The 27,482-nt window shown below is 40.6% G+C and overlaps 1 protein-coding gene and 1 long non-coding RNA gene across 2 annotated transcripts in view; one reads left to right on the top strand and one right to left on the bottom strand.

Annotated features, from left to right (window-relative positions):
• Positions 1-3,600: 3,600 nt before the first annotated feature.
• adam19a (ADAM metallopeptidase domain 19a) overlaps positions 3,601-27,482 on the top strand; it is a 349,292-nt gene continuing 325,410 nt past the window's right edge. The window contains exon 1 of the mRNA XM_031289991.2: positions 3,601-3,818. Within this exon, the coding sequence (XP_031145851.1) occupies positions 3,689-3,818 (130 nt within the window). The 5' untranslated portion in view covers positions 3,601-3,688. The remainder of the gene's footprint in view (positions 3,819-27,482) is intronic.
• On the bottom strand, positions 11,965-15,474 carry LOC116043390. Its single transcript, XR_004103462.2, has 3 exons — positions 15,411-15,474; positions 14,457-14,463; positions 11,965-11,975 (listed from the first exon to the last, which is right to left on the bottom strand). It is a non-coding gene; the product is annotated as an uncharacterized LOC116043390 (long non-coding RNA).

Genomic DNA, 27,482 nt, shown 5'->3' on the forward strand with positions numbered 1-27,482 from the left:
GTTTCACTCAAAGGTGAAACAACACAGACATGATGGGTTATAGTGGGTCTTGCCATTAACTTCAATAGAAGTGGCACCAATGCAAAATTCTAACGACGTATGACTCTTCCTTGGTTCCTTGGCTCCGCCTACCTCCATTTGGTCAATAAATCACTAAACTGATCCTGTCTGCTCGATTGTCTGTGTTTGGGTCCATTCCTTGTTGCCTCGCATTCCCTACCTTGATAGCAATCACAATATTCAATGGGATCTTTGGATGTGAGCACACGGCAACCGCACTGAAAATGGAACCGCAAATGGTGCCCTGTGATGCATTATTCATTCATTTTCATGACTTTATGCAAATTGATAAGCAATAATTCATACACATTAGAACAAAGGGACGCAGCCATTCACAATGTGCAATCCCCCCCTTTAAACCAGACAACACACCTTCCAACCGATGATGGGCTCTCCAGCACACAAAGATTTCCACAGTTGGAATTAAGACAGAGCTCCTGCTGCTTCTGTGTCTCAAGCTAGAAATTAAGAGATCCAAGTGGCAATTTGTTTTTCATTTTGGGTTTGATTGTTACAGGGTTTTGAAAAATGCTATTTTCAGCCATTCCTCTAGTACATCTGTGAAGTGCTATAACCCTCGTTGCCAGATACGATTTGTGAGCAGAGGTTTTGGTTTCTGTACAGGCATGATGGTACAAACCCAGTAACCTCTATGGCAACAAGACTGGGAAATGCAGTTCCAACATGTAACTTCCTCTAACATGGCAAGTATTAGTTTAGTTTTAATATTTGTGTGCTGTGTACATTTACTAAAATGCAATGGTGAGGAACAGGCTACACATCAAAATACAGGAAGAGGTAACAAGAAAGCAGGAACAGGTACAGAAGGCTGGATGCAAATGGTTTTGGGCAACATGAGAGATGGGCTGGAATAAATAATGCGGGGGGTAATTGGGGAAAGAGCAGTCTGGATCAACAGAAGAACATTTCCAGGATAAAGCCTGGCATTTGTCGGATGTCAGGCTTTTGCCACTCACCTTCCGCTCTCTGTGTGTTACACAACAACAACCTTCGAGCTAGCAGGCTACAAGCTGAAGCTAAGATTTACAAAGAATATGTTTACTGCATTTACTCTCTAATTGGGACGTTTTGAGACCGATTGGTGGGATTGCTGAAGTACACACAGTAATACACTGGTAAGAGCAAATTATGTTTAACCATGTATCCAGCTAATAAATAATAAATAGCTCACGTTACTGTATCGTGTGGTTAATTTCATTTAATATTGTATGAGGTGTTTTCTTTTGCACTAAAACAAGTTCCTTCCCGGGTTTTGGGCAACATGAGAGATGAGATGGGCTAGAAGAGCCACCGTTGCTGCGCTTGTAGCTTAGCGCCGCCCCAAACTATTGTGATTGGTTTAAAAAAGGATTAAAGTTCAATGTCAGTGAGGGTCCGGGGCCTTGTTAACGAGGCTGACTGCTGAGGGGACGAAACTGTTTTATGGCATGAGGTTTTGGTCCTGATGGACTGCTATCATAAATTAAAACTAAATTAAATATACTTATATTAGTTACAGTTTTAAGTTATACCTCTTTTGCATGCTGCTTTGTTGTATTTTATTATAAATTGTTTTGTTTAATTGATCATTTTTATGCCAATACATGAAACCAACATTTTTTTTTACTTAATTTGATAACATCATTTCTAAAATGAAACTAACATGAAGTCTTTCTGCATCTTCTGAATTCTTATGGAGTTTACAAGGAAACGTGAAAGCAGCATTAATCAAATCCATGCTTTGTTTTCTCAAGCACCAAATGCCCTCAAGTTAAACACAATGATGTTATTACCGGATGTCAGCTAATGTTGACTTCAAAATAAAAGTCTGACATGTGGTTGGGGGGGAAAAAACATTGTGGTGTGAACAAGTCAGATAACATTTGTAAATATGCCCACACTTAGTGATTTCATTTAAGATTTTTCATCACTATTAAGTAGACAATAATGCATGTTAATATTGCAGTTTTAAGGTGTCTATACTTTTTTCACTTGAACTCACGAATGAGCCACATTTGCACATAATATTAACTTGACATGATCACACACATTTGAAGGACTCTAATAAGTATCTGGGTATTCCAATGCGACTGGCTGTAACTCAGTGTGAATTCAAAAGCTCAGCACTGTTTGGAATTCAGAAGACTATAGAAATAAAACATGACCAAAAGATCATTTTAAACCTACGTTAAACAGTCCTGAATTTCTGTTGCCAAGTATTGGAGACTTTCCCAAATTATCTCTCAGCAAATCTGTGGTGTAAATTATTGGAAAGTAAATTAATTTTCCACTTAATTTTACTATACAGAATCTATACTATGTTTTCCCACTTGACAGGAAAATGGGTAAAAATGTCCACATTTCATATGTACAGTAGGAAAAACTCGAGTTCAACTGTAGGCAAAGGCTGGAAAGTACACACAGACTTGCTTTATTCAGGAACACAGTCAACATCTTTGTGTACACAGAACTAATGTTGACCTTGACATTCAGCAGTTTAGTAAGTTTAGCTTGTTACTTGTTCTTTCTTATCTTTTAATATATATTCTAACCTCACTGCAAAGCCAAACAATGTAAACTCCTGTTTCTTGGCCCTATTTATCAGCAAACTAATCAGCCTGATAACCTGCAGCTGTCCTGCCTGCTGCCAATAGCTACGCCTGCCACAGCTGCAGGTCCTCAGCCAAAGAAACCAGGGGGCTCATTAAACATTGAATCAAATGAAATGTAATGTGTTTATTTTTTTCAAAGCTTTGTTTTTTTTTAACTGAAAGACGATTGGTTAGGATCCACTAATGTGGTGTGTTTACTTGCAGAGCTTTGAGAGTTTGCTGAAGCCTATAGAGCACTTTCAGCAGGAGTCACTCAAGACAGGTGACCAGTGAGTTGTAACGCAGGAAATGTATGTATGTATGTATGTGTTCCTGGAGCAGTTGGGGCCACAACAACTTTTTGCCCCATGGCCCCGAACCATGGTTAACCTGGCCATGTCAACAGCCTGCTAGTCAAGCGGGTTTTTTTTGTATGCATATACAGTTGAAGGGGTTTATTTTGTACTCTACCTCTTGGCCAATATCAGCTGGGATAGGCTCCAGCCAACCCTCTGAAGGATAAGTGGGTATAGTTAATGGACAGATAAACTTTTCCAGTGTGAACACACTAAAACCTGCCAAGAATGTCTGTCATATGGAATTGGGACACAGGAATGTCATGAACCTTACCAATCCTATTGACTCAATCCATATAATAATATATAAAATGAGAATAAGATATGATAAATAATGTTCTCTAAAAAGAATGTTCTCTTAATTATTTCCGTTGTGCAAGCATCTCATGGTAAATTTTGAGGTAAAACCGCAGACTCACCAACTTATGACTTTGTTAAACGAGCATTCTAAATGAATAAATAATGTTAGCCCATATGATCCCCTAATTGTTAAAATGTTCACTTGTAGTTTTTATTAGTAGGCTATTAGTTTAGTACGGTTTTATTTTGATGGTTCAGACAGGAAGTACTGTATTTTACTTTCCCGTCTTTGACGATTTGACTCACGGAGGAGTCAGAGGGAGGCAGAGTTGAACACGGCGAGGAAAGGGAGGACGGTCGGCGGTACCGAGGGTCACAGGGATGTACAGTAAACACAGGCAGAAAAATGCCCAAATATCACCGGCAAAATGTGGACGTTTGCTCGTTTTTCTTTCTTTTCTGTTGCTGAACGGCACACTGGACAGAGCCAGCGGAAACACCGGAGAACAAGGTAAAAAAAAAGAGCGGACATGCTGTAAAACTTCTTTTAGCATCTACCAGTTGCGTGTTGAGATATTGAAGCACAATAGATAAACACGTATAAAATGTTTAAAATGTGGTGACATTACGGGTTTTAATTGAAGCAGTATTTGTTTGATGTGATACCACTGAAACTTTACGAGTTATTAGCCGTTCTCGGGGCAGCGCACGCCAAATTCCATATACAAATCTGGCAATGTTTATAAGGCAAAAGCACAAGACACACATGACCTACTAGATCTTTCCTGAATAGTATGGATTTATTCTTCATGTTGCCATGGTCTGCAGCCAAAACACCAACACATAACAACTGAATAACGGTGTGATAACATCTCTACTTTTGTCACCGGCTCAACGTTACTCCCACAACTGCCTCCTCCTCAAACTGGTGGTGGGTTCTTGGGGGAAGGGGGTCAAATGATAAAAGTTGACATTGTTGAGTTGTGACTTTCATGCCGAATTTAACGGAAGACGTTGGTTGTTTTAAAAACAAGGTACAATGTGTTTTATCATATGTTTATATTTCACTGCATGCAAGGGAACATTACATTTTAGAGTTTTTAAACGTATTTCGGGCGAGCGTCTCTTAATCCAAGCACATATCGAAGGGAGCGGCTGTCCGTTAACCACATCTTTTCTAGCAGAACAACAGTTTAAAATGTAGTTAGGCTTAACGACTTTGTCAGTAGTAAAAAAAAATTACAATAGTTTTTGTCAGCCAAACTACAGAGTCAGCCCGGTCCTCAAGTACGTTGTCCATAAAAGGCAGCAGAGTAGAGAAATGCTGGAATCCAGCAGACCGGTACAGTAGAGTAGTCCAATTCTGTCACAGAAAGTCCGTTTTTGTGGACTTTATTGGTGAAACCACCACTATAAATACCTGGTTGGACTCTATTTCCCACTGTTAAGGGTCTGACTTGGCTGGGAGTCCTGTCTTATTTGAAACGTCACGAAATTAACTCAAAAACTTGAATGTATTCAGTACGTTCCCATTCTCAGCCATTCACAAAAAGGCTAGCATGTGTGAAAGGGGCTGGTATGAAGATGCATCACCCTGTCCGGTCATGTGGTCTGAACTTACTCAAGGAAAAATTCGATTTAAACACTATCCTCTATTCAAGAAGGATGTTCCAAGTTAATGTAGTTAACCACCCGTTTGTGTGTGTGTGTGTGTGTGTGTGTGTGTGTGTGTGTGTGTGTGTGTGTGTGGGGCTGCTGCCCTAACCTCAACACAGTCAAGTTTTCAGAGAGAGAACATACATCTAGTTATGTTTAAAATATCCAGTAACATGAACACTTGTTGTACTGTCAGATGCAATCTAACACTACAGCCCTGCATGTGTTTGTGATGTTCACTGTTTAATTGTGGTCAGTTTTGAGGTTATAGTCTTTGTAGCAGTGTTGTATTGCACTGCATTATATTGTAAGGTGATTTTGTACACACACTTTATGTAAGCCCACTGTAGAGAATTGCATTGATATCAGTGATTTAGTCTCGAATTGCCACACCTATCTCTACAACGCTGTGTACAGATACATTTTGGGATAGTAGAAGAAAAAAAAAACGCTCTGGGTTTCTTGTAGGACTGAAACGATTCCTCGAGTAACTTGAATAATTCGATTACTAAAAAACCTTGATGCAAAATGATTTGCCTTGAAGCTTCATTTAATCAATGTTACCGACGTTGTATCGCTCACGGTGTTTCCGCACGGATGATTATTACTGTTGCACACCAGGCTGATGCTGCTGGTGACACATGGCCATGAAGAGTCGGCGCAGATTACAAAATGAAGAAAGAGCGTAAATAGTGAGGGGCTAAGAGAAGAGACAGGCTGGAGAAAACGACAGAAAGTGTCCAAAGTTTTAGTTCAAACTTACAATTGAACTAAAACTAAAACGAAAACTCTGTACAGTGTGTCTACTGCAAAATCGAACTAGCTTACCACAATAATAGGACAATGTCAATGCTTCAGCATCTCAACAGAAAACATCGAGTCTAACTTAATCATCCATTCCACGAAGCAGACCCGACAAAAGTAAATCACAGAGACGTGTGGACGATGAAACTACACCAAACACAACAACTACCAAAAACAAAGACAAGAAAATACGTAGTGGTGACTACAATTTGATCTAAAGAGCCGACTTGTTGACTATCCCTTCGGAAAAACAGCTGATTGCACCATTTTCTCTCACTCTCTCTCTTCACGGAGAAACAGCTGATCAATGATCTACTAGCATAAGTGTAACAGAGATGTGTGACATTGTAATCAAATATATAAATGAAAATAGGTTGAGTATAACTAATATTTACATATAGGCCTATATACAGATCAGTCTCAGGTTGAAACTTGTAGTTCTGAAAGTTAAGTTGCACAACTTAAGGTAATGTTTATGTATGTTTAATGTATGCCTTAGTTTGAGGTTGTTATTGCATTTCAGAAAATGTTTTCTTTAAAAACAATGTAATATGGCACTTAAATGCACTTAATATGTTTAGTTTTTTGAGAGATGATATTGTAAGCAATGTAGGCAATACAAATGTTGCTTTTTCCGAAAATTAAACCAAACTATTGTATATTATTGCTCTTCAATAAAACAAACGTATTTCTTATCCGATTACTTGATTAATCGATGGAATAATCGGTAGAATACTTGATTACTAAAATAATCGATAGCTGCAGCCCTAGTTTCTTGCATTTAAACCAATCACAACTAGAGGTCGACCGATATGGGTTTTCTCTGGCCGATGCCGATCTTTAGAAATCAGGGTCAGCCGATGGCCGATTAATGCTGCCGATTTATTTTGGCCGATATTTGGCCGATATGTGCTTGTTTTTAAACCTCTATTTGAAAGATAAAATGTAACACTAATATACACAGAATTTCTCAACAAAAACATTTATTGAACATTTCACCAATCTACACTTCAATTAAAAATGTATAATGTAAAAACATACTGTATATTGTATAAATAATGTATGAAAAATATATTAAATAAACGAAACAGGTAAGAAGAAAATAAACTTTGTCAAATAAACTTTTCAATGAAAAAATAAAGTTTAGCAGCATTTATTAAACTTCTGAGAATACAAATCTGCAAGCTTCACAGAAAGTGACATGTTATTATTAATCTCAACACTATTTCCTCCTAACTCCTGTTGAATCACATAAGACTAGAGCTATCTAAAGTCAATTCTTGTTCACCTTGTTTGTTAGATCATTGTTCATTTGTTGAAGTGTTTTCTCTGTGTTTTGGGGATCCTACTGTTACATGTCCTGTTGACCTCATTAGGATCTTATCTGAGCAGATTTCTGTCATTCAAACAACTCTTAGTCTCCAGCCAATTTAATAAAATTAAGGGTTTTATTCGTGCTCGAGTCCATAGATGCAGTTAATGGATACAGGCACGGAGAACTGAAGGCTCTGTTAGCGACGATTAGCTCCGTTAGCGGTTAGCTCCATTAGCGGTTAGCTCCGTTAGCGGTTAGCTCCGTTATAGGAGTGGATGAGACTGCCATGGACAGGGGTAACAACCAGACTCTGATAAATGATATTCGGGGAGCTTCCACAGCGGTGTGGCCGCGGTGTTTTGTATGGTTTTATTAGTACAGTTAATCCCAAGGCAAGAACACCAGCAATATGTTACTACTAACGGTAGCATCTGAGTCTGAAGTGACTGTGCGAGACACATGGCGCAAGACTTCACGAGGGGAGGGGCTGGAGGCAGCTGGTCTGGATGCGCTGTAAAAAATGTTGCCTATTCATGTTTTTAACACTAGGCTTCCCGCAGATGCGCCTGCCTATTAATCGGCTTGATATACTGGGATGCCGATTATGTAAAAAAATGACAAAAATCGGCCGATTAATCGGTCGACCTCTAATCACAACTCTCTTGGGCGGCGATAAGCTCCGGAAAAGAGATGGTGGCTCTGCAAAATAGTCCTGGGAAGGGAAATAGTTTTTTGCACCATGCAAAAAGAAAATGCCACTTAGAATATTAAAATTAAGTTAACTGTTCACACAATACAGTAACGTGAACTATTTAAATTAGCTGAATACATGGTAAAACGTAATTTGCGCTTCCCAGTGTATTCGCCATGTGTACTTCGTCCACAGCAATCCCACCAATCGGTCCCTAAAAGTACCAGTTAAAGAGTAAATATCATAAACCTATTCTTTGTAAATCTTTACAATCATTGACCAAAAGAACCAAGCATGCGCCTAAGCTGTGCCAGCTATGTGGCTTGGAAAATAGCATTGTGGACACTGAGTTTGATAAATTTACTGTTTATCAGAACCCAGATGAGACAAGAAGCTAACGTTAGTCCCCGCTGCAGGAGACAGTATATTCACGCAACACGCTGTATTCACTTTACTGTTTGAGACGTTTTCGAGATTAGTGGGGATGCATGTCACTCAAAACCAACATGAAACATGTAGTAATGTTCCCTCAGCATTTTGTTTTGTTGCTGTATGTAAAATGAGCGGTGACATTAACATTAAATCACCTGTTTAACATAACGGTATCCTAAGGTACCATCTATGTGCTAGATTTTTCCTTAACGGTGGTTAGCTAGCAAATGGCACCGTTATTGTTCATAGTTTGGCAGAATGTTTAGTAATGACAGTAGTAGTGGTCATAGTGAGTAAAAATATGATGTGAGATGCACATTGCAAAATGTGTTATGTATCTAGAATTGTTCATTAGCTATGTATGTGTGATATCTGTAAAGCTGAACGGACTCAATAGTTAAACAGATTTTATTCAGATCCAAAGACTCTATCTGTGAGAGAAAGGACACTAACATTATATCCTGACATGAAATTGTAAGACGATGATCATTTTGAAAAAACGAATGCAAATAAAGCAAACTCTTGCTAAAAAGGAACTACACGCTGTATTCACTTAAACTTGCTGGAAACTTGCAGCAGGTCCAACAGAAGAGGACTGCCACTTTTCCTCTTTGCTTCCCAAGCAGTCTGTCCTCCTCCTCCCTTTATGTTTTACCATATTGTTTCATTTTTGGTCAATCCATTACTTTGTATCAGCGTTTCCTTTTGCAGCATGGTGTCAACCAGTAATGCACCAGTTAATTGGCTGCAGATCACAACTGGCCAGAAAACACTCTAAATAGAACAGTGATAATTAGCTGTTCCTCTGTTCCAATTGCCTGCTTGAAAATTCCAAAAAAACAATACATCAGGAAAGTGGTGATTGTGTGCCATTATAGCTGGGAGCAAATGTGCAGCAGTCAGCAGAACCACTGTCATAGACCATCAAATCATCCATCTGCCAATAACAGTTTGTCTCTGAACACAGCCTCTGATCATCTGAAGACAAGAGAATAAACTGTTAGAGGGGAAATAATTTAGCTATTTCTTTAGATAACAAAAAATAAACAAAAAATGTATTTAAAGAATTGTGAGGATATGTAATGTGCAGGACATAAAAAAAAGAAACTGTGGTAGACAAACTGTGATGTTGTGACTGTTTCCAAACTATATCTCTGGCATTTCTTAGAGATGCACTGATGCATCAGCTAGACATCTCGGATGGCAATAGCCAATGTTTATTTTTGCGCTGCCTTAATGTTGTGTTAATTGCGCTGACTCATACAACAGTAGCCTATCCAGCTTTGAAAAAGAATGTTCCTGTGACATTTCAAGTGTACGGACGGTTCACGCCTCGCCGTCGTCCATTAATACCTAACAATGGACACCTCGTTGGGCATTAACCCTTACTTAACATTTATCATGTACCAGACTGTTAGAAAGCCCACATTGTTAATGTATCGTTAAATTGTTTATTTAGCTAAGTTCCATTCAGTAATAGCCAATTATCTGTAAGTTTCTATATGTCCCACGCTCTTGAACGTACCATAGCCATTCCGATGCTATTGAATGCACCACACGTGTGGAAAACGCTGTGCTGTTATGCTAGTTCTCCGGTGGATATATTGTAATCTCCTTTGCCTTTTCACCTTCACCTCTACCTCCCTGGTTTATTGCTGTGTGTAAATGACATAAGACCACAGCCAAATAAATCAACCAAAACAGGACATCTGTATCCGTGTTCTTTAGCGGGAACACTAATCCCACACCTCGCCGCTCTAAACCAGTTAAATTCCTGGAGACAACCCAAGCTCTCTCTATTTTACAGACATAAGTGCACCATGTATGCCTTACTTGTGTTTAGAGCCGTTTGCTGACGTTATCATTATCAATCCAGTTCAACGGTGGTTGAGTTTTTCAGTCAGCGTCAGCTACCAAACAGAAGTTTGTGTGTGTGTGTGTGTGTGTGTGTGTGTGTGCGCGCGCGCGCGCGCGCTTCGGTCTCACTCAGTGGGACACGTCACGCATCACAGCGATATATGAGAGTGCTGCGCTAACTGAAGGAGAGCTTTTAAAACTTTGAGAGATATGTTTTATACGTGGTTGAATATTAGTACATTTTAACATTGATGCAGTTTAGAACAGAAACTTGAACAATTTGTTGCTTAATGTGCATCTGACATCACGTTATTTTCCTCTGCTGATTTGTTATATGGTTGACAAATCTGGCAGCTTCTTTTACATTTTCGTTTAGACCTACTAGTGTGTTGGCTTTGCATATTAGGCGGCATATTAGCCTTAGACATGCTCATTTTATTTTATGTAGAAAAATTTAAACCATGGCAGTCTTAAATTACAAATCAAACACTTTATTTCAATGGCTACTTTTCAGGTTTATTGTTTTCTTAAATTATTTAAATGTGTTGACAAAGGACATTTTGTGATGTCGTATAATATGTCATCAAGCAATGCATCATCTAGGCTGTGTTGTAGATGTTGATGAAAGCCTTTTACCCTTGCACAGTTAACCATATGCAGTGCACCCATCCATATGGGAAATGGCAGAGCAGAATCCGAAAACAAATCCAGTGTGGCAGGGTTTACATTTTTATGATGTAAATTGAGGGAGCAAAAGCAGTATCGGCTCCAAATATTGGCTCAAGAAAATCGGCAGCCCGTATTGGTCATTGGCTAAGGCTGATAACTAAAAAATCCATATCAGTCGATCCCTATAAAGAATTGTAACACATTGGGTTATAAGGTTGAATAAACTTAGGGTTAGTTGAAGAAAACTTGGTAGCGAGCAGGTTAGGTTTACAGAGTATGTTACAGAGTAACTGACTCAGAGTTAAGCTGAACTGGCTTTGTGAAACTGAAAACCAAGAGTCAACTAACTCTGAGTTTTCACTAAACCTGCTTTCTGAAACGGGGGGGCCCCCTCTGTGGTGCCTTCAGGTAACTCGCTAATGGTGGGAAATTTCTTCTAATATTTTATAATGAGATTTATTTGTTTACCTGGCTCAAAAAAATTAAAATTCTACACAACTGTATCGGTATTGGCTGAGAAATTCAGTGCATCCTTAGCATTTCTGTACTGCCAGGACCCGTAGTCCAGTCATGCAGACAGATAAGTGTGCACAGATAGCTGAGAGGAAGATTGTTTCAAGGATTCTTCATTAATCACAATTCAGTTATGTTCCCCTTACTCATAGGCTCTTGCTGATGTATCTCAAAATGTGGAACTCTCTGATATTATCAGGCAGATCTGTGTGACCCTCTCACAGAAATGGAGCTAATACAAATACTATACTTCTCAGTTTCTGTTATTTATTTGTTCTTTGTGCATGTTGTGTTTTGTTCAAGCACACGCTAACTACTTAACCTCAGCCACAAATCTAACCGGCTGACACATTCTTTTGAGATGTTTTACACCAGTGTTTCTTGCCTCAAGGTAAATGCTGTACATCTCAGTGGGCAGCATGTTTTACCTTAGCAGAACTGTGTCATTCTGGCCCAGTTAGACTAATGTGTGGGTGGAGTTTGCATTGTAGACATGTTTCAGTTGAGTTCATTTTAAATGGCATTCTCAATCATTGAAAGGATTTTTGATTGCTACAAATACAATCAATGCTCAGGGTAGGGCTGGGCAATATATCAATATTATATCGATATCGTGATATGAGACTAGATATCGTCTTAGATTTTGGATATCGTAATATGACATAAGTGTCTTTTCCTGGTTTTAAAGGCTGCATTACAGTAAAGTGATGTACTTTTCTGAACTTACCAGACTGTTGTAGCTGTTCTATTATTTGCCTTTTTCCCACTTAAACATTATGTCCACATTACTGATGATTATTTATCTAAAATCTAAGTGTGAACATATTTTGTGAAAGCACCAATTGTCAACCCTAGAATATCGCCGCAAAATCGATATCGAGGTATTTGGTCAAGAATATCGTGATATCTGATTTTCTCCATATCGCCCAGCCCTAGCTCAGGGTTTCCCGCAGCACTTTGCAGCTTGGGCAGCCGCCTAAGCTGGGGAACCCTACCGCCTTAACTAGGTCGTCAAAAAAAAAAAAAAAAAAGTCCACTGCACAAAAGGCCGTCAAGTGCATCTCGGACAATAGCGCGGACGCGCTTCACACCGCGAGCGGGCACGCGCGCCACACGGCCGAAATGAGAGAAAGAAAAAGAGACGTGGTCCGTTGCTGTCTGGAGGATAACTAGCCAGTTGATATCGCGCATGTGTGTCCGTGAGAACAATGGCCATTTCACCGTCGCGTGTGCGTCGGAGTTTGTCAACAAATGTGTGGCAGCTGGGGCATGCCCGGGCAGAGACGGGGTGATGGGCTTACCGGAGTGTTGGCATACGGTGAGGCAGAGAACATTTATATAAGTTTCTCGGTCCTGTTCTTCACATCAGTGAGGCTTTCTTCTCTTGTTTCAACGAAGTGAATACATGACGAAGTGACTAGAACTATCCATCACCTCTCATGGTGGATTCTCAACGTCCCGGCTGCTGCCCGGTCTTTGAGACACAGCTGTTGTCCGTTTGTTTTTAATCACTACACGCGGTTCACAATACACGGTTAGTTAGCGTAGTTACACACAGTGAAATGACGTGTCCTGTTTTTATTTCACGCATACTATCTGCTGGAGTGTGTGAAGCTATGGGCTGAGCTCTGTTATCTCAGAGCTGTTTTGGAGAGAGAGTTGTCGGGCAAAGTGGAAGAGTGTGTGTCACGGAGGATAATGGGAGCAATGCCAGTGAAACTGTTACAGCACTTTTTTTGAAAATAGTTTAATGAGCTTAAAGTTGCACATTGCAACTGTTATTTTGAAAAGCTGGTTATTTATTATTTATTTATTTATTATTATTTAAATGTAATATTTAGTGTAGTGTGTAGTACAGAGTCTGCACTACAGAGATGTATTAATTATATATTTAAATTTGATATTTAGTGTAGTGTGTACTACACTAACACTGATGTACTAAACCCCCCGGTCAGATGGCAAACCTACCACCTTAACTAACACATTTTCTGCGGGAAACCCTGATGCTTAGAATGAGTTAAATGCATGTATGATATTATGTGACTTCTCATGGTCGTAATACGTTCCCTGATGTCAGGTATAGTCTCTAGTTGGGTTAATGTGTAGGTTTGCACATCTGTATACATTCTTCTCTGCAGCTCATAGGATTGTTACCTCACTCAATGCTGCTTCCTGTTATCAACATGCTCTGCACCCTTCCTGATTGCTCTTCTTGTCAGTTTTCTCACGCTCTCAATTGCAGACATGTCATCAAAAGGTTAAAAAAAAGTCCTGCGAACTCCTAATGCACTTTTGCTCTGCTGGGATTCAAATAAACTCTGTGCTCAGCAGTCCCCTCTACAATATCTGCCTGCAACACGGCCCATTTACCAGGCACTGAGCACACTGCACTCCACATGCTTTTGCAATGCAAGGCCAGTTCTCTGAGCCCAGAGGAATCTGTATGCAATGATCTGAGAGCCCTTGAAAGCGTGGGCTGTTATTTCCAGGGAGGTAAGCAGGGACTGGTTGCGCTGTCGGCAGAACTGTTGTGGCTCAACCTCTAAACAGGCAAACTTTCATTAGCGACACGTTCCCCGACAATGCCCAGCTCACCTTTTCACACCTCGATGGCAAGGTTGCACCCTTTAAGAATATTTTTGTTTTAAAACTAACAAGATCGCATGGTTGTTATTTGTAACATCCACAAAAATACTGTGCAAGGTCCTTTCTGGTCTGCTGTGTGGACTTCTTTTAGTCATTATTCATTTTCCAAGTGTTGTGTTTATGCTTTGTTGGTCTGTGGTGTGTAGGTGAGGGTCTGCCAGAGAGTGCTGTTTCTGAAAGCTTCCTGTTCCAGTCTAATGCTATCAGTCTCCATGCCAGAATAGTGTAATGTAGTTCTACTGTACAACATGTGAAGTTTGTGACCCCTTTCAGGATGAACTGAAAATAACATAACTGAGAGAAAGTATCAGATGCTATTTAAATTATTACACACTTGTAATGATAAACACAACATCACTGTGCTGTAGCTCAGCTCAGAGGAATGCTGTTTGCATTCGTTCAGAGCTCTCGGCTGTCTGCGTCAGATCTGGGCTCATACCTGGGCTCTCAGCTGTCTGTTGGAGATCCAACAGACGTCTTTGTTGGTCTTCCTTGAGCTTCATCCTCTGCTCTTGTTGAAGAGATGCCTCTGATTCGGGCTTAGTTGTTTGGTAACCGAGGTTGACCGTCGGACTTTCAACGTCAAAGTCCCAATGAAGTCCATATTAGACTACCGGTAACTTAATAATTATTACTAAGTAAATGAGCATTTAATGACAACCTAATGCTATATAAACACAGCCACAAAAATCAAGTTAGCTAGCTAACATACCTCTGACGAAGTGGTCGCTGCAGACACGGGCATTAGCGGACTCTGCTCCTCCCAACCGCAGATGTATGTTTAAAATCTACTTTTTACGGCATTGTTCTGTGAGCTTTTTACATTTTTCACCTTTATGAACAACAATCTTTGGTACTCTATAAAACCCCTTTCCCTTTTCTCGGTTAGAACGATTGGAGCAGCCGTAAACTACACAAAACATGGCCATTTTTTCAGACGGCAGATCCTCAGCTACTTCACTTCCTGCCCTCCATCTGAATTTCGCACTCTCGCGAAGCAGCAATGACGCGAAGCAGTGACGTCACAAACCAACCTATTCTGTGTCGTCACGTGTGAATCACTAATCCATGAGTACGGGCACTCTTCCTACTGTGTAGAGATAGACAATTGGCAGGTGTACTTTGGTAGAAAATAGTTCTCAATGAAACAGCACAGTGAGATCTGTGGATTATTCTTTTTCTGTAATTAAGTTTTCCAAACGCAATTTACAAACCAAATGTCGCTGAGCTTCGTTGTATGTGGATGATAGACATTACAAAATGGGCTGTAACTAATCATTATTTTTTATTATCGATTAATCCCTTGATTTTTTTTTTTCAATTAACTGTTTCATCCATAAAATGTCAGAAAATAGTAAAAAATTAGAGTATGCAAGAAGCACATGTACGTCCGCTGTCCATGTGCAACTCCATAGCCGTCCGTGTTCATACTGTATGATCAAGGCTGGACCGTAGGGCTGCACGATATGACCTAAAATCAAAATCACGATTAATAAGACACTGCGTTTTTGTTTGGACACAAGTTGCTCAGTTGACTTGGACTCAGTGTTTGAGTTATCCTCCATTATGCTTTCCATGCGGCTGACTGGTGCGGGCCAAGTGACACAAGAAAGTAGGCCTATCAACAGGAATACATATCGAAATTATCGTCATGGGAAAAATACGTTGATAACAGCTTCAGAATTTTGATGTCGATAAATTTTCGATTAATCGTCCAGCCCTACTGGACCGTGTTTTGTAGTTCAGCAAGACCAACAGAGTGTTGACTCTTCTCTGCAAGTCTCATTCATACTGACTATTGAATTCTACTTTTGATTTCATATAAGCCAGATACAAAAAACTTTCTGTGAACCAGAGAATTTTTCCTGATGTTCTGCCAACATTTGTCTCTTCTAAAGTAATTATCAAGGAACATTCTTTGATAAATGACAAGCACACTGCAGCATGACAACTTGAATGAAGATCAGTGGACACATGGTTTAGCTAGTGCAAGGTAGTACCCGTCTGAATGACTGCTGTGTCGAATCACTTGGTGATAAAGACGAGCAAAACCCACAGTTATTTATATGTAAATGTTACAGCTTTTCAGGAATTGCAGGAATAATTTGCAGCGTGTCATTGGATCTGGTTATTATTCTGTCTCACACGCATTCTAAAGGGCAGCTTTTACTCTGCCAGATGAGAAGGAAGGTGAACGCTCCAATCATCAGTGCAGATAGGGAACCACTTTCCCCTCGCAGCACTCATACTGATCCGTCCCACCACTTCAGTTCTGCGGAATAACTAGGAAGGAAGAGTGAGAATGGAAGGACACTCCTTCACAGAGCGTCTCATTTAACTGGGACGAGCTCTGGAATACATGAACTGAGAGAGAGAGTGATAAGGAGTGAGGTGAAGAGATGAGGTCTGTGGGGATTTAGGATACAGGAAATGTAAGAGTAAGCTGTTATAGGGGGATTGGGCTGCTATGGCACTCCAATATTTATGTGGAGAGCACTAGTTCATCACTGCCAGGTCCTACTGCCTGCATCTGTCACATGGCCCCAGGGGCTTTTGAAACCTAGTGTTCTTTGAGCTGCAGTTGTTACTTTGCTACCTTTACACATTCATGGTTAAAGTCCTGCTCGGATTTAAACCGGTGTTCTGTTGTCCCTGCTAGCCCTGTTTGGGACTCCCCACATTGCATGAGAGACATGCCATTTGGGCTGATGATACACTCCCTGATTTAGTTATAACTAGGCCTGTAACCATTATAACATAATTGTCTAATCACAATTTTTTTTACGTGTGGTTCTTTGTTCAACCGCAATGAATTGCTAACATTAGCTAAGGTCCTAATGTATGACTGTTGATTTTGTTTAGATTTGCCAAATTATATTTTATTATTATTATTATATATTATTAATTATATAAGTGATTATTGGTTGGATCGTTCAGCTACGCTATGCTAGCGGCAGCTGTCACTTGTTGCCATAGCAACTCCAACCATCCTGGGATGTAGCTGACTCAAGCCAGAGAATCTTAAATCATTATCATTATTCATCATTATTATTATGAAAAATACAATTCAGTGCTAAATTGAATGTGCATTTTAATATTACAAAACCAAGTGTATTTGTAAGCAGTAGTGATGCGGTTCTGCAGGGAGAAGCCTCTCTCTGCTGGCACACTGGAGACGGGTTTTACGCATGCTACCTTGGTCAGTTCGACCCACTCTGGATAGATTTCCCCGTAATCCCACTAAGAACCTCTCAGGTTGTTGAGAAAGTCAAGCCTCCGTAACCGCGGAGAGCTGTCATCATATGTGGCATTTTGATGTGCGTCTGGGGCATTGACGTTAATGAGAGGGGCTGTAGCTGGTGCTGACTCGTCCTCACTGGCAATTTCTTGCCTTCATTTAATAATAATAATACATTTATTTAAAGATAATTTTTTGGGGCTTTTTCCCTTTATTACAAGTGACAGTGGATAGACATGAAAGGGGGAGAGAGATGGGGGATGACACGCAGCAAAGGGCAGCAGGTCGGATTTGAACCTGCGCCGCTGCAGGACTCGCTCTTACTGGGTGAGCTAGAGGCCACCCCTACATTTATTTTTTATAGCGTTTTTCTAGACACTCAAAGACGTTTTACAGTTTAGGTTACATAGATGCAACAAACAGACAAGGTACATAGACAAGTTTACATAAGTTACGTTTAAGTACGTTAGACCGGCTGGTGCTTGGTGTTATAAAGTAGGTTAATTCACAATATTACCCTGTTTCGCCAGGAATTGGGCTTTCACTTGCCGCTTGCTTGTCGCTGTTTGTTGTAAATCTACGGTAGTCTTCTGCATTCAGTCAGAGTGAGAATGTGACCTGTAGTTTTTCGCATACATTACAGTCTAGTCATTTCCAAAATGAAAATATATGATTGTTCATTGTTTTAATAAAATGAAAGATATGAAAATCATTGTAGCCTAGTTTAACACAATTCAAATTGTGCAGAGGGAATTATTTCCACCGGTCATTTTGACCGGAGACATTTAGAATTTTAAGTCCTCATAATTTTTTTCCTTTCAATGGCGGGTAAATACTGGACAACGGAAACAGCGTTGGTTATCAATTGAATTTAATTGAATTGAATTATATTTATAGTATCAATTACCTATAATTAGGGCTTGGCAATAAAGAACAAAAAATATATCTTATTTTTCGGCTGCACGATATATACCTGAGTGTTTTCGACAAAGTGGGCTAAATGTTCAGTTGTAAGTCAAAGCCACATGTGAGCTGTCACAAGCACTTTTATTAAATCAGACAATCAAAATAAAACGCGAAGACAGGTTTTTCTTCCCTGTTTAAAAAAGTATGCAACTCGTGTAAATGAAAAAATATATTAAACAGATTTTTTTTTTAGGGAAAACTGACATCAGTCAGTTACACCACTCTAAAGGCCAATTCATGGTTTCTGTGTCTGTCATGTTGTTCAGCTAAATACTAGGGGTGGAACGGTACATGTATTCATATTGAACCGAAACGGTACAGGCGTCTCGGTTCGGTGCATGAATTTACATGGAGAATACACGGTATAAAAATAAATAAAACTTGCGTGCAAATTAATTAATATAATGTGGAACTACTGTTACATACGCGTTTCTTAGGGACACCTAATCTGTAGCCCCGCCTTAGCTCTGAAGCTCAAGCTCCGCCTACACGTCGAGTCGGTCCAGTGAGTCCACACAAAGCAAACTACTCCCTTCCATATACAACCAAACACGGACGTACTGTAGCTGGATCCCTTCTTGCCTCGACCACAAATGGCTTCCAGGCCCATTTGCTTCGCTGTTTGCTCCGCTGTTAGCTCCGCTTTTAGCTCCGCCGTTAGCGTGTGAAGCTAACGCCACAATTCGCCAACTGCTCTGTGTAACCGAAGCTGCTCTTTTAACACCCCTGCTCTGTGCATTCACATATGAGAGCAGCGCTTGTCTCCCATATCACACTACTAGCTGATTGTCTTATTTTGTTTACAAGTTCCAGATGGAGTCTAGAGATGATGTGGGGTAGCCTACTTATTGTTTACTGTTTACATCTTACTTTATACACTTCAGGCTGTTGCAGCTAGCTCAGGGGAGAGACTGGATGACACTAGGTGGTACAGCCTGAGACATGCACAATAAAAAAAATTGCCTTCTGCATTTTTGTTATGCTTTTCCCTCCATTGTACCGAACCGTGATGTCTGAACCGAGGTATGAACCAAACTGTGACTTCAGTGTACCATTCCACCTCTACTAAATACAGCTAACAGGTGTCAGGAGGATGCCATCACGTTTGTTTTAGTGCACAGATATGGAACGTGTCTATTTATGCAGACTCCCGATTGGAGTATGCAAGAAGCACATGTACGTCCGCTGTCCATGTGCAACTCCACAGCTGTCCGTGTTCATACTGTATGATCAAGGCTGGACCATAGGGCTGCACGATATGACCTAAAATCAAAATCACGATTAATTGCACATTCTACCTCGATAACGATAAGAACGATAATTAAATACGTTTTTCTAAATCCTCTTTTTTTGAAGACACTGCATTTTTGTTTGGGCACAAGTTGCTCAGTTGACTTGGACTCGGTGTTTGAGTTATCTTGCATTATGCTTTCCATGCGGCTGACTGGTGAGGGCCAAGTGACACAAGAAAGTAGGCTTATCAACAGGAATACATTATCGAAATTATCGTCATGGGAAAAATACGTTGATAACAGCTTCAGAATTTCGATGTCGATACATATTCAATTCAATTAATCGTCTAGCCCTACTGGACCGTGTGTTTTTGTATATAACAAGAGTTATTTCAAGACACTTTACAGATAGAGTAGATCTACACAACGCTTTATAATTTACAAAGACCCAACAATTCCAATAATTCCCCCAAGAGCAACAACAGTGGCAAGGAAAAACTTCCTTTTAGGCAGAAACCTTGGGTGGCGAGGAAAACTTCCTTTTAGGCAGAAACCTCGGACAGACCCTGACTCTTGGTGGGCGGTTGTCTGACGGTGCCCGTTGGGGGTATGATGAACAGTGGCAATTATAGTCACAATAAAGATAATGAAACTATGACCAGAAATAATAGTTGTAGTAGTTCATGGCGTAGCAGGGCATTGCAGGGCGTAGCAGGGAGTAGTAGGGCGCGAGCAGGGCGCGAGCAGGGTGCGAGCAGGGCGCCGAGCAGGACCACAGCGGCAGCTGCAACCATGATTTAGGTGCCACCCTAATCCAAGGAAAACTACAAGGCGAGACAACATAAGGGCTCTGGGGAATAAGCTCCCCAGAGCTAAGTAAAGTGTTGAATTCCAACTTGAGGCATTTCGACTAATTTGAACATTGGATTGAATCTTTTAAGCCTCAAGCAATCAGCATCCTCTCTTTGTTTTCCCAACTGTGTCATCCTTCTCCCATCGCCCTACCTACCTGCTGTTTCAACATCATTTTTCACCCAAACCCATGTTGCTTCCCTGCTGCATTGTTATAAATGTGTATAAAACTCTCCTGAACACGTCTTCCTTCCTCTCAGTTTACTTTGTTTAATACCACAGATATAAAGTGAACAACATACAGTAGACTTAATAATTATTTTTTTATGATTCAATTTCAGACAGAGACATAGTGCATTTTTACTGAGTGAACCAGCAAAGTGAATGTGAGTTCCTTGCTCTTTGGAATAGTTAAGCAGTCATTTTGCTTTTAAATGAGAATGGTGCTCTGGGAAAACAGTCATAACCTGACGGTAAAGAAGCATATTCTGGAGGCATTACTTTCACATGTTGATAGCATAAGTGATGTGTTCAGGGAACTATTGATTTGTATGGTGCTTTTACAGTTTGATGTGGGTTGCAGTGGTGTAATTGGATCTTAAGAACAAAACAAGTGCTTGTCAAAATAATGAAACCATATTGCCATGTGCAAGATAATGATGAGTGCTTACAGTTTTTTCTAAAGCAGTGGAGAATATAAATTCTTAACAAGTTCTAACCTGGATTTAAAGGTTGTCAAAGTTGGGTCAGGTCTTGTATATTCTGGATAAAGCTATGTGGTGCAGAGTAACTAAATGCTTATTCTCTTCTCATGTTTGAAGTGGTTGAAAGTCACAGCAGTTACCTGGAGAAGTCAGGAGCGCTAAATGGAAACAAGACAGTCAGAGATGTATTTTGGTTGCATTGACAGATAAATAGACTAGCCCTGTAACAATTATTACATAATTTTCTAATCGCAATATTTTATGTAATCACGGTTTCTTTGTTTAACTGGAATTAATTGCTAACATTAGCTAAGGTCCTAAGGGGTATGACTGTTGATGGTAATTGCTGATTCTTTTTTTATGCAAAATTGTAATTATATAAGTGATTATTGGTCAACCTGTTGAGCTAATGTCGTTGTAATGTTGTTGGCACTTGTCCCTATTCACCTTCATGTGATGAACAGTGGCAATAATAGTCACAATAAAGATAATGGAACTATATGACTAGAAATATTACTTGTTGTAGTAGTTCATGGCGTAGCAGGTAGAGGTGTGAATCTTCACTGATCTCCCGATTCAATTACGATTATCATGTCTTCGATTCGATATCTCGATGCATCACGATGTGTCAAAAACATTTTTCTATTAAAGCCATATAGGATATTTGACTTGACAAACTTGCATTGTCAATTGCAATGCCCAAGCTGCAATAAGTAACTTTAGACTGGAATGATGAGGTGTTTGGGTTCGTTTCTTTAAGGTAGCTACCACGAAGGTTTACCTATTTTGGATTAGACATATACCACCCTACTTTTGACCTGCAAATCTATAGTGCTGTATTGGAATAACTGACCCCAGACAACTCTTTAACAAAAAAGGTATTGTTTACGAACGATAACTTAAAAAATAATATTTAGCCGTTAGATTGAATAACAAAAAAAATATATAACACAAATCACACCCTTCAAATATGCTAACTGCAATATTTCTTCAAATGATATTACACACAACTACCCCTTTACCTGTTTCTCTATTAATTTCCACTTAAAACACTCCAGCTACACAAAATTATTCCTCCTTACAGCAGTTTCAATGTAAAACGTACTCAAACCCTATTAAACCACTGTGTTACCACACACACACACACACACACACACACACACACACACGCACACACACACATAAAAGTTGCAGGCCTGATAGTAGCTTGTGTGCGATGTGCAGGATGTTATCTTCAGTGAAGCAAAAAAAAAACACAGCTCAAACACGAAAACAAAAACCAGTCACCAGCTACAGCAAAGTCCTCTTCAGCAGGGAAACACGCTGTCATCCTCTCCGGTCCAAAATCAGCGTCCTCCGAATCAGCAACTTTTCGCCGTTAGCTCCAACTTTAGCCAGGCACACTAGCACAACATTTGTTCTAAACCACTGCTGTTAGACAAGAAAAGTGCCGTAGTGTACACCTCTTCAGCTTCGTTACTCCACTTAGATCCTCTCCAAGCTAACTATTCTAGTGTCTCTCAATGTTTCTCAGTGTTTTCCTTCCTCTTCTCGATTTGCTATTCTCTCCACTGTCCTCCTTGTGTCTCCGCAGAGATGGGGACTCGAGTCTGAGACTCGGACTCGAGTCGCACTTAAGTCGCACAAACAGCTGACTTCAGACTTGACTCGGACTCGACCCAAAAGACTTCAGACTTGACTTGCGACTCAACCCAAAAGACTTCAGACTCGAGCTTCGAGACTCGTCAACAACATGTTTTCATGCAATTATTGCTTTTTAAATCTAAATTTATTCATGTATTTCTATTTTCTTTTATTGGCACATATGTCCCCTGCCCTTTGCCATAATGTGCAACGTAACGCGTGCGTTATGCCTTATGTGCTCGCACTCACATAAAAAAAAATATATATTGACATGGCGACACCAAGTCCTCCCAGAGTTTTCTTGTCTTTTGTCATTAGTTTTGCTTTCAATTACTTGGTAAACAGTGGCAGTAAGCCAACAGCTACATGCAAGGTGTGTGGCACCCAGATAAATGATGTCGGATCAATAACGTCGAACTTCATCAGGCATCTCAAAATGCACCCAAATAGGTCAGTCAGACAGTCAGTCACACGCTAATGTGAAAGAGACGTTACATTTAGCTTATATCGTCACAGGTAACAAGCTAACCATCGCAAAGTGTTGTGCTAATGCTGGGAACAGGCACATTGTATCGTTATAGTTAGTGGTTGCTGAGGCTTAGACATCCATGGCGCACAGGAGTCGGGACGCACGGATCCATCTCCCCAGGAATAAACGCTGTGTCGAGTGGGCAAACTCATGTGATGCGTAATTGATCCCGTGGATGATTTGTAGGCTAAGTAAGTGACGAAGTAAGTGAACAAGGTGTACCCGGTCCACCAAACACTGGGCCGTCTTGACTGTCTTAATTCTGCACATAATTCTGTTGCTGTAGTCCTACTTACTATTTCATTATTTCATCCATGCGTGGCGCAGCGGATCCGTGTGCACTGTCACCTGCCGTGGAGACGCTGGCCTCACTAACCTCTCCTCCTCTGAGTCGGATCTCCCTCGCGCTGGACTCAGTTTCACTGAGCGTACTAACACTTAGAAAATAAATGGCATTAAATCAGTGAGTTCAAACTGCTTATTGTGCGTAATTTGGACTGACACTGAGATGCATGTTGTTCTGTAACTAGTATGGCGCTGCCACTATTCTCTTGATTTTCACTTCGACATTAGACATTTTTTTTTGAGTGAAAGATACATTACATTTAGCATATATCACCACAGGTAACAAGCTAACCATTGCAAAGTGTTGTGCTAATGCTGGGAACAGGCACATTGTATCTTTATAGTTGTATCCATATGATGTGACAGACTTGGGTTCATATTTCACCAGGTCCGAGGGCTAGAGGGATGTGTTAAGTAGACCCCATAAAGTTATCCCACAACTGATTTTGATACTGTACTGTATGGATGGTAGCTACAGGACATGTTTTGAATTCATAAGATTTAACAATAACAACAGTGTTAGGGATAGATCAGATGACCAGAGACTTGACTTGGACTTGCCCCTCAAAGACTTGAGACTTGACTTGGACTTCCAAAAAATGACTTGTGAACATCTCTGTGTCTCCGCTCAGCCGTTTTGCGCGCGCGTGTGTGTCTGTGTTTGTTTGTGTGTCTGTGTGCATGTCTGCCTGCCTGTCTCTGTCTGTCTGTGTGTGTGTGTGTGTGTGTGTGTGTGTGTGTGTGTAAAAAACGGGTTAGGCTACTGAGAATGTTATTTTTCATTTCAATGTTTATGCTGCGGCCGGAAAATTAACGAGCGACATCGTTGCGTTATAATCGATTATGGTCGGCCACTGCATCGATCGTCCATGTCCGCATCCCGATGCGTTGATTATTTGATTAATTTCAACACCTCTAGTAGCAGGGCACTGCAGGGCATAGCAGGGTGTAGCAGGACATAGCATGACGTAGCAGGGCATAGCAGGGCATTGCAGGGCATAGCTGGACGTAGCAGGGCATAGCAGGGCGTAGCAGGGTACTGCGCGGCGTAGCAGGGCATAGCAGGGCACTGCAGGGCATAGCAGGGTATAGCAGGGCGTCTAGCAGGACAACGGCGACAGCTGCAACCATGATTTAGGTGTCACCTTAATCCAGGGGAAACTGTGGGGCGAGAAAACATAAGGGCTTCGGGGAACAAGCTCCCCAGAGCTAGGTTAGTAACAAGCATTTGCCCACAGATGAAAAGAGAGAGGAGAGAGGAGCTTAGTGTGTCAAAGGAAGTCCCCCGGCAGTCTTAAACTATAACAGCATAGCTAAGACCTGCAGAAAAGCAGAGATAGGGAGGGGGCGCGCCATGATTGTGGCTATACACCTTCCCCCGCCGGTCTAGGCGAACGCTGCAACTCCTCACTCCCTAATTATAAGCTTTATCAAAGAGGAGAGTTTTAAGTTTACACTTAAATGTGGTGACGGTGTCTGCCTCCCGAACCCAGACTGGGAGCTGGTTCCACAGGAGAGGAGCCTGATAGCTAAAGGCTCTGGCTTCCCTTCTACTTTTAGAGACTCTAGGAACCACAAGTAACTCTGCATTCTGGGAGCGCAGTGCTCTAGTGGGACAATAAGGTACTATGAGCTCTTCAAGATATGATGGTGCTTGACCATTTAGAGCTTTGTAGGTCAGGAGAAGGATTTTAAGGCACAAGCAGTCATCAACTGTATTAAATCTCACACTGGCATACAATAAAATAGTCCTGAGAACTGGTGTGATGTGTTCACTTTTCTTTGTCTTTGTTGAGAGCTATTATGGGAAGACCTGAGAATTGACCCTTGCAGGAATCAAAACAGCTAGAAATAGAAATAAAGCGTTGACAAGTTTCTCTGAGAATTGCCTGAACATGAATCGACTGGTTCTTGCTGTTTTTAAGATTATAGTACGTAGACTTTATTCATTGCCTTTATTTTTGGCGTTCTAAGACAGTTGGATGAGGTATATGCTTACTCTCAGCCTTAATGTCTTTGAATCAAAGACAGTTTTAGTTTGTCTGTATTTACAGTTGCTAAAGAAAGTTTGGGGAAATCCAATCATTGATTTCTTCAATGCTCTCCCAAGATATCCATGGGACTGTTGTAGAGCTGAATTGATAAGTTATTTAATATAATTAGTCAAGTGACAGAAATCATCACTACATCACTATTGTCAATTCACTTCAACTCAACTTTTCTCAACTATTTTTTCTCAACTATTCTACTTATTGCTTACAATGAAAAATAGTTGTTTCATTATTAATTAATTATTGAATAATAATTATATAAATAATTGTCATTCCATTACAATTCTCTCTGTGTTTGGGCAAGGGGAATGCCTCATCTTGAGAGCCGCTGCTCAACTGGTTCTATGAGCTAACCCAGTAGTAAAAAAAGCCCAGCAAAGGCAGATAGAGACAGTGGGGAAACAGTGTGTAGAGCCACAATATTTTCACATCTAACTCAGGAAATTAAAGGGAAACTTTGCCGATTTTCAACCAGCTTTGTGTCACTGCAGCACGGGCCATTCAACAGACTTTTTCAGGCGGGTGAGCAGCATGCGACATAAAGGGAGGCTGGGCGCTGTTCATCTGCATGTAAAGTATCCCTTCAGTGGTTTATTTTGACCAAGCCAGAGTTGGTAATTGTTGTAACAGTGAAAAGACTAACCAAGATGGTTTTGGTGAGTTTTATTTTGTATCTGTCGATGGCGTGTTTGTGTTGTGTGTTTTACGATGATCAGTGAGGTAAAATTACTTCTCTCAATGGAGTCTGGGGCCTCAGTACTGTGTCTGAGAGTCAGCCCAGTTTTCCAGTCTGTCTTGTAGTATTATGGTCAACGCTGTAAAAAAGGCAGCACAAAGATCAAGTACGACTTGAGATTTTGCCTGAATCTAGACAAATATCATTCAGATCCTTAACAGTCGGAATGCCTCAGTAATAGATAGTAAGTCAAATCTTCCTGAAATTATGACCTGAGTCTCTGCTATTTTTCTGACTCTCGTCATGTTTCTGACTTTTAGAAATTGCCTTTTAGATAAGTATTCATGCACAATGATGATGTATTATTCATGATGATAATTCAAATGCTGAAGTTTGGTCAGTGAAAACAGACTCCACTAAAAGATAGATAGATAAATGTTTAAACGACTTGGACAGATTCTTATTGGATAGGACAGGAGAGGTAGATCTTGCTGCGACTGTTGTCATTCTACCCGCTCCTTGGCTCACGCTTCAGAAGACAGAGATCACAAAAATGAGTTCCTACTTTGTGCAGGATTTTTCTTTTAATGAGGCTGTTGGCTGCATAAGAAGCTAGTTTCCTTAAAGCCCAGTGAAAAGGAAGTGGCTACACTGGCCTACACTGTCAACTTTTAGTGCTTGATGTTTGTACTGCAGGATTGTGAATACATTTGAATGAGCTTCTGAGAGTGTACAATCTCAGTTTTGGGAAAACTTGCACCCCTCCCTTTCTCTCCATTATCCATAACTTTGTCTCGCGTCCTACAAGCTTCTCAACACCATCCCCAGTTTCACAAAAAGTCCCCAAAGTGGGTTAAAAAAAGCATTATCCATTCACATTCAATCTGGCACTGGATGGCAGGGGAAGCATATGCTATGCCATCTCAGGTCTCTGTTGTTCCACCCTGGGCAGGAGAAAGAAGAAGAAGAAAAAGAAGAAGGGATTCAGCACTTGAATAAGACTGGGCATGCACATTATGAAACATTAACGCAGCAGCTATGCAAACAGGCCAGAGTTGTCATTACAGGCGCCGTCTGTTGTCAGAAACAGCACAAGTAAGGATGGTAATGGTCCAAATAGAGGTGGGTTTGAATCCAATAACATAAAGCAGCTGATTGCCTCCCTCCATTGAAATTACCCACTTTATCTCTTCCCTTTTTTGCCTCCCTAGAGAGCCCTCTCTACTGCCTTTACAAAGTGAATCCACACAGTCATTTCTCAAGAAGATAACGTATTTGCCGTGTATTATTCCTCCTTACTATGCCCACCCCTGTTCCCCGTCCTCCCTCACTCTATCTTTCAGCTGCTGGAGTAG

This window comes from Sander lucioperca, chromosome 17 (assembly GCF_008315115.2).
Source record: "Sander lucioperca isolate FBNREF2018 chromosome 17, SLUC_FBN_1.2, whole genome shotgun sequence".
Taxonomy (NCBI): domain Eukaryota; kingdom Metazoa; phylum Chordata; class Actinopteri; order Perciformes; family Percidae; genus Sander; species Sander lucioperca.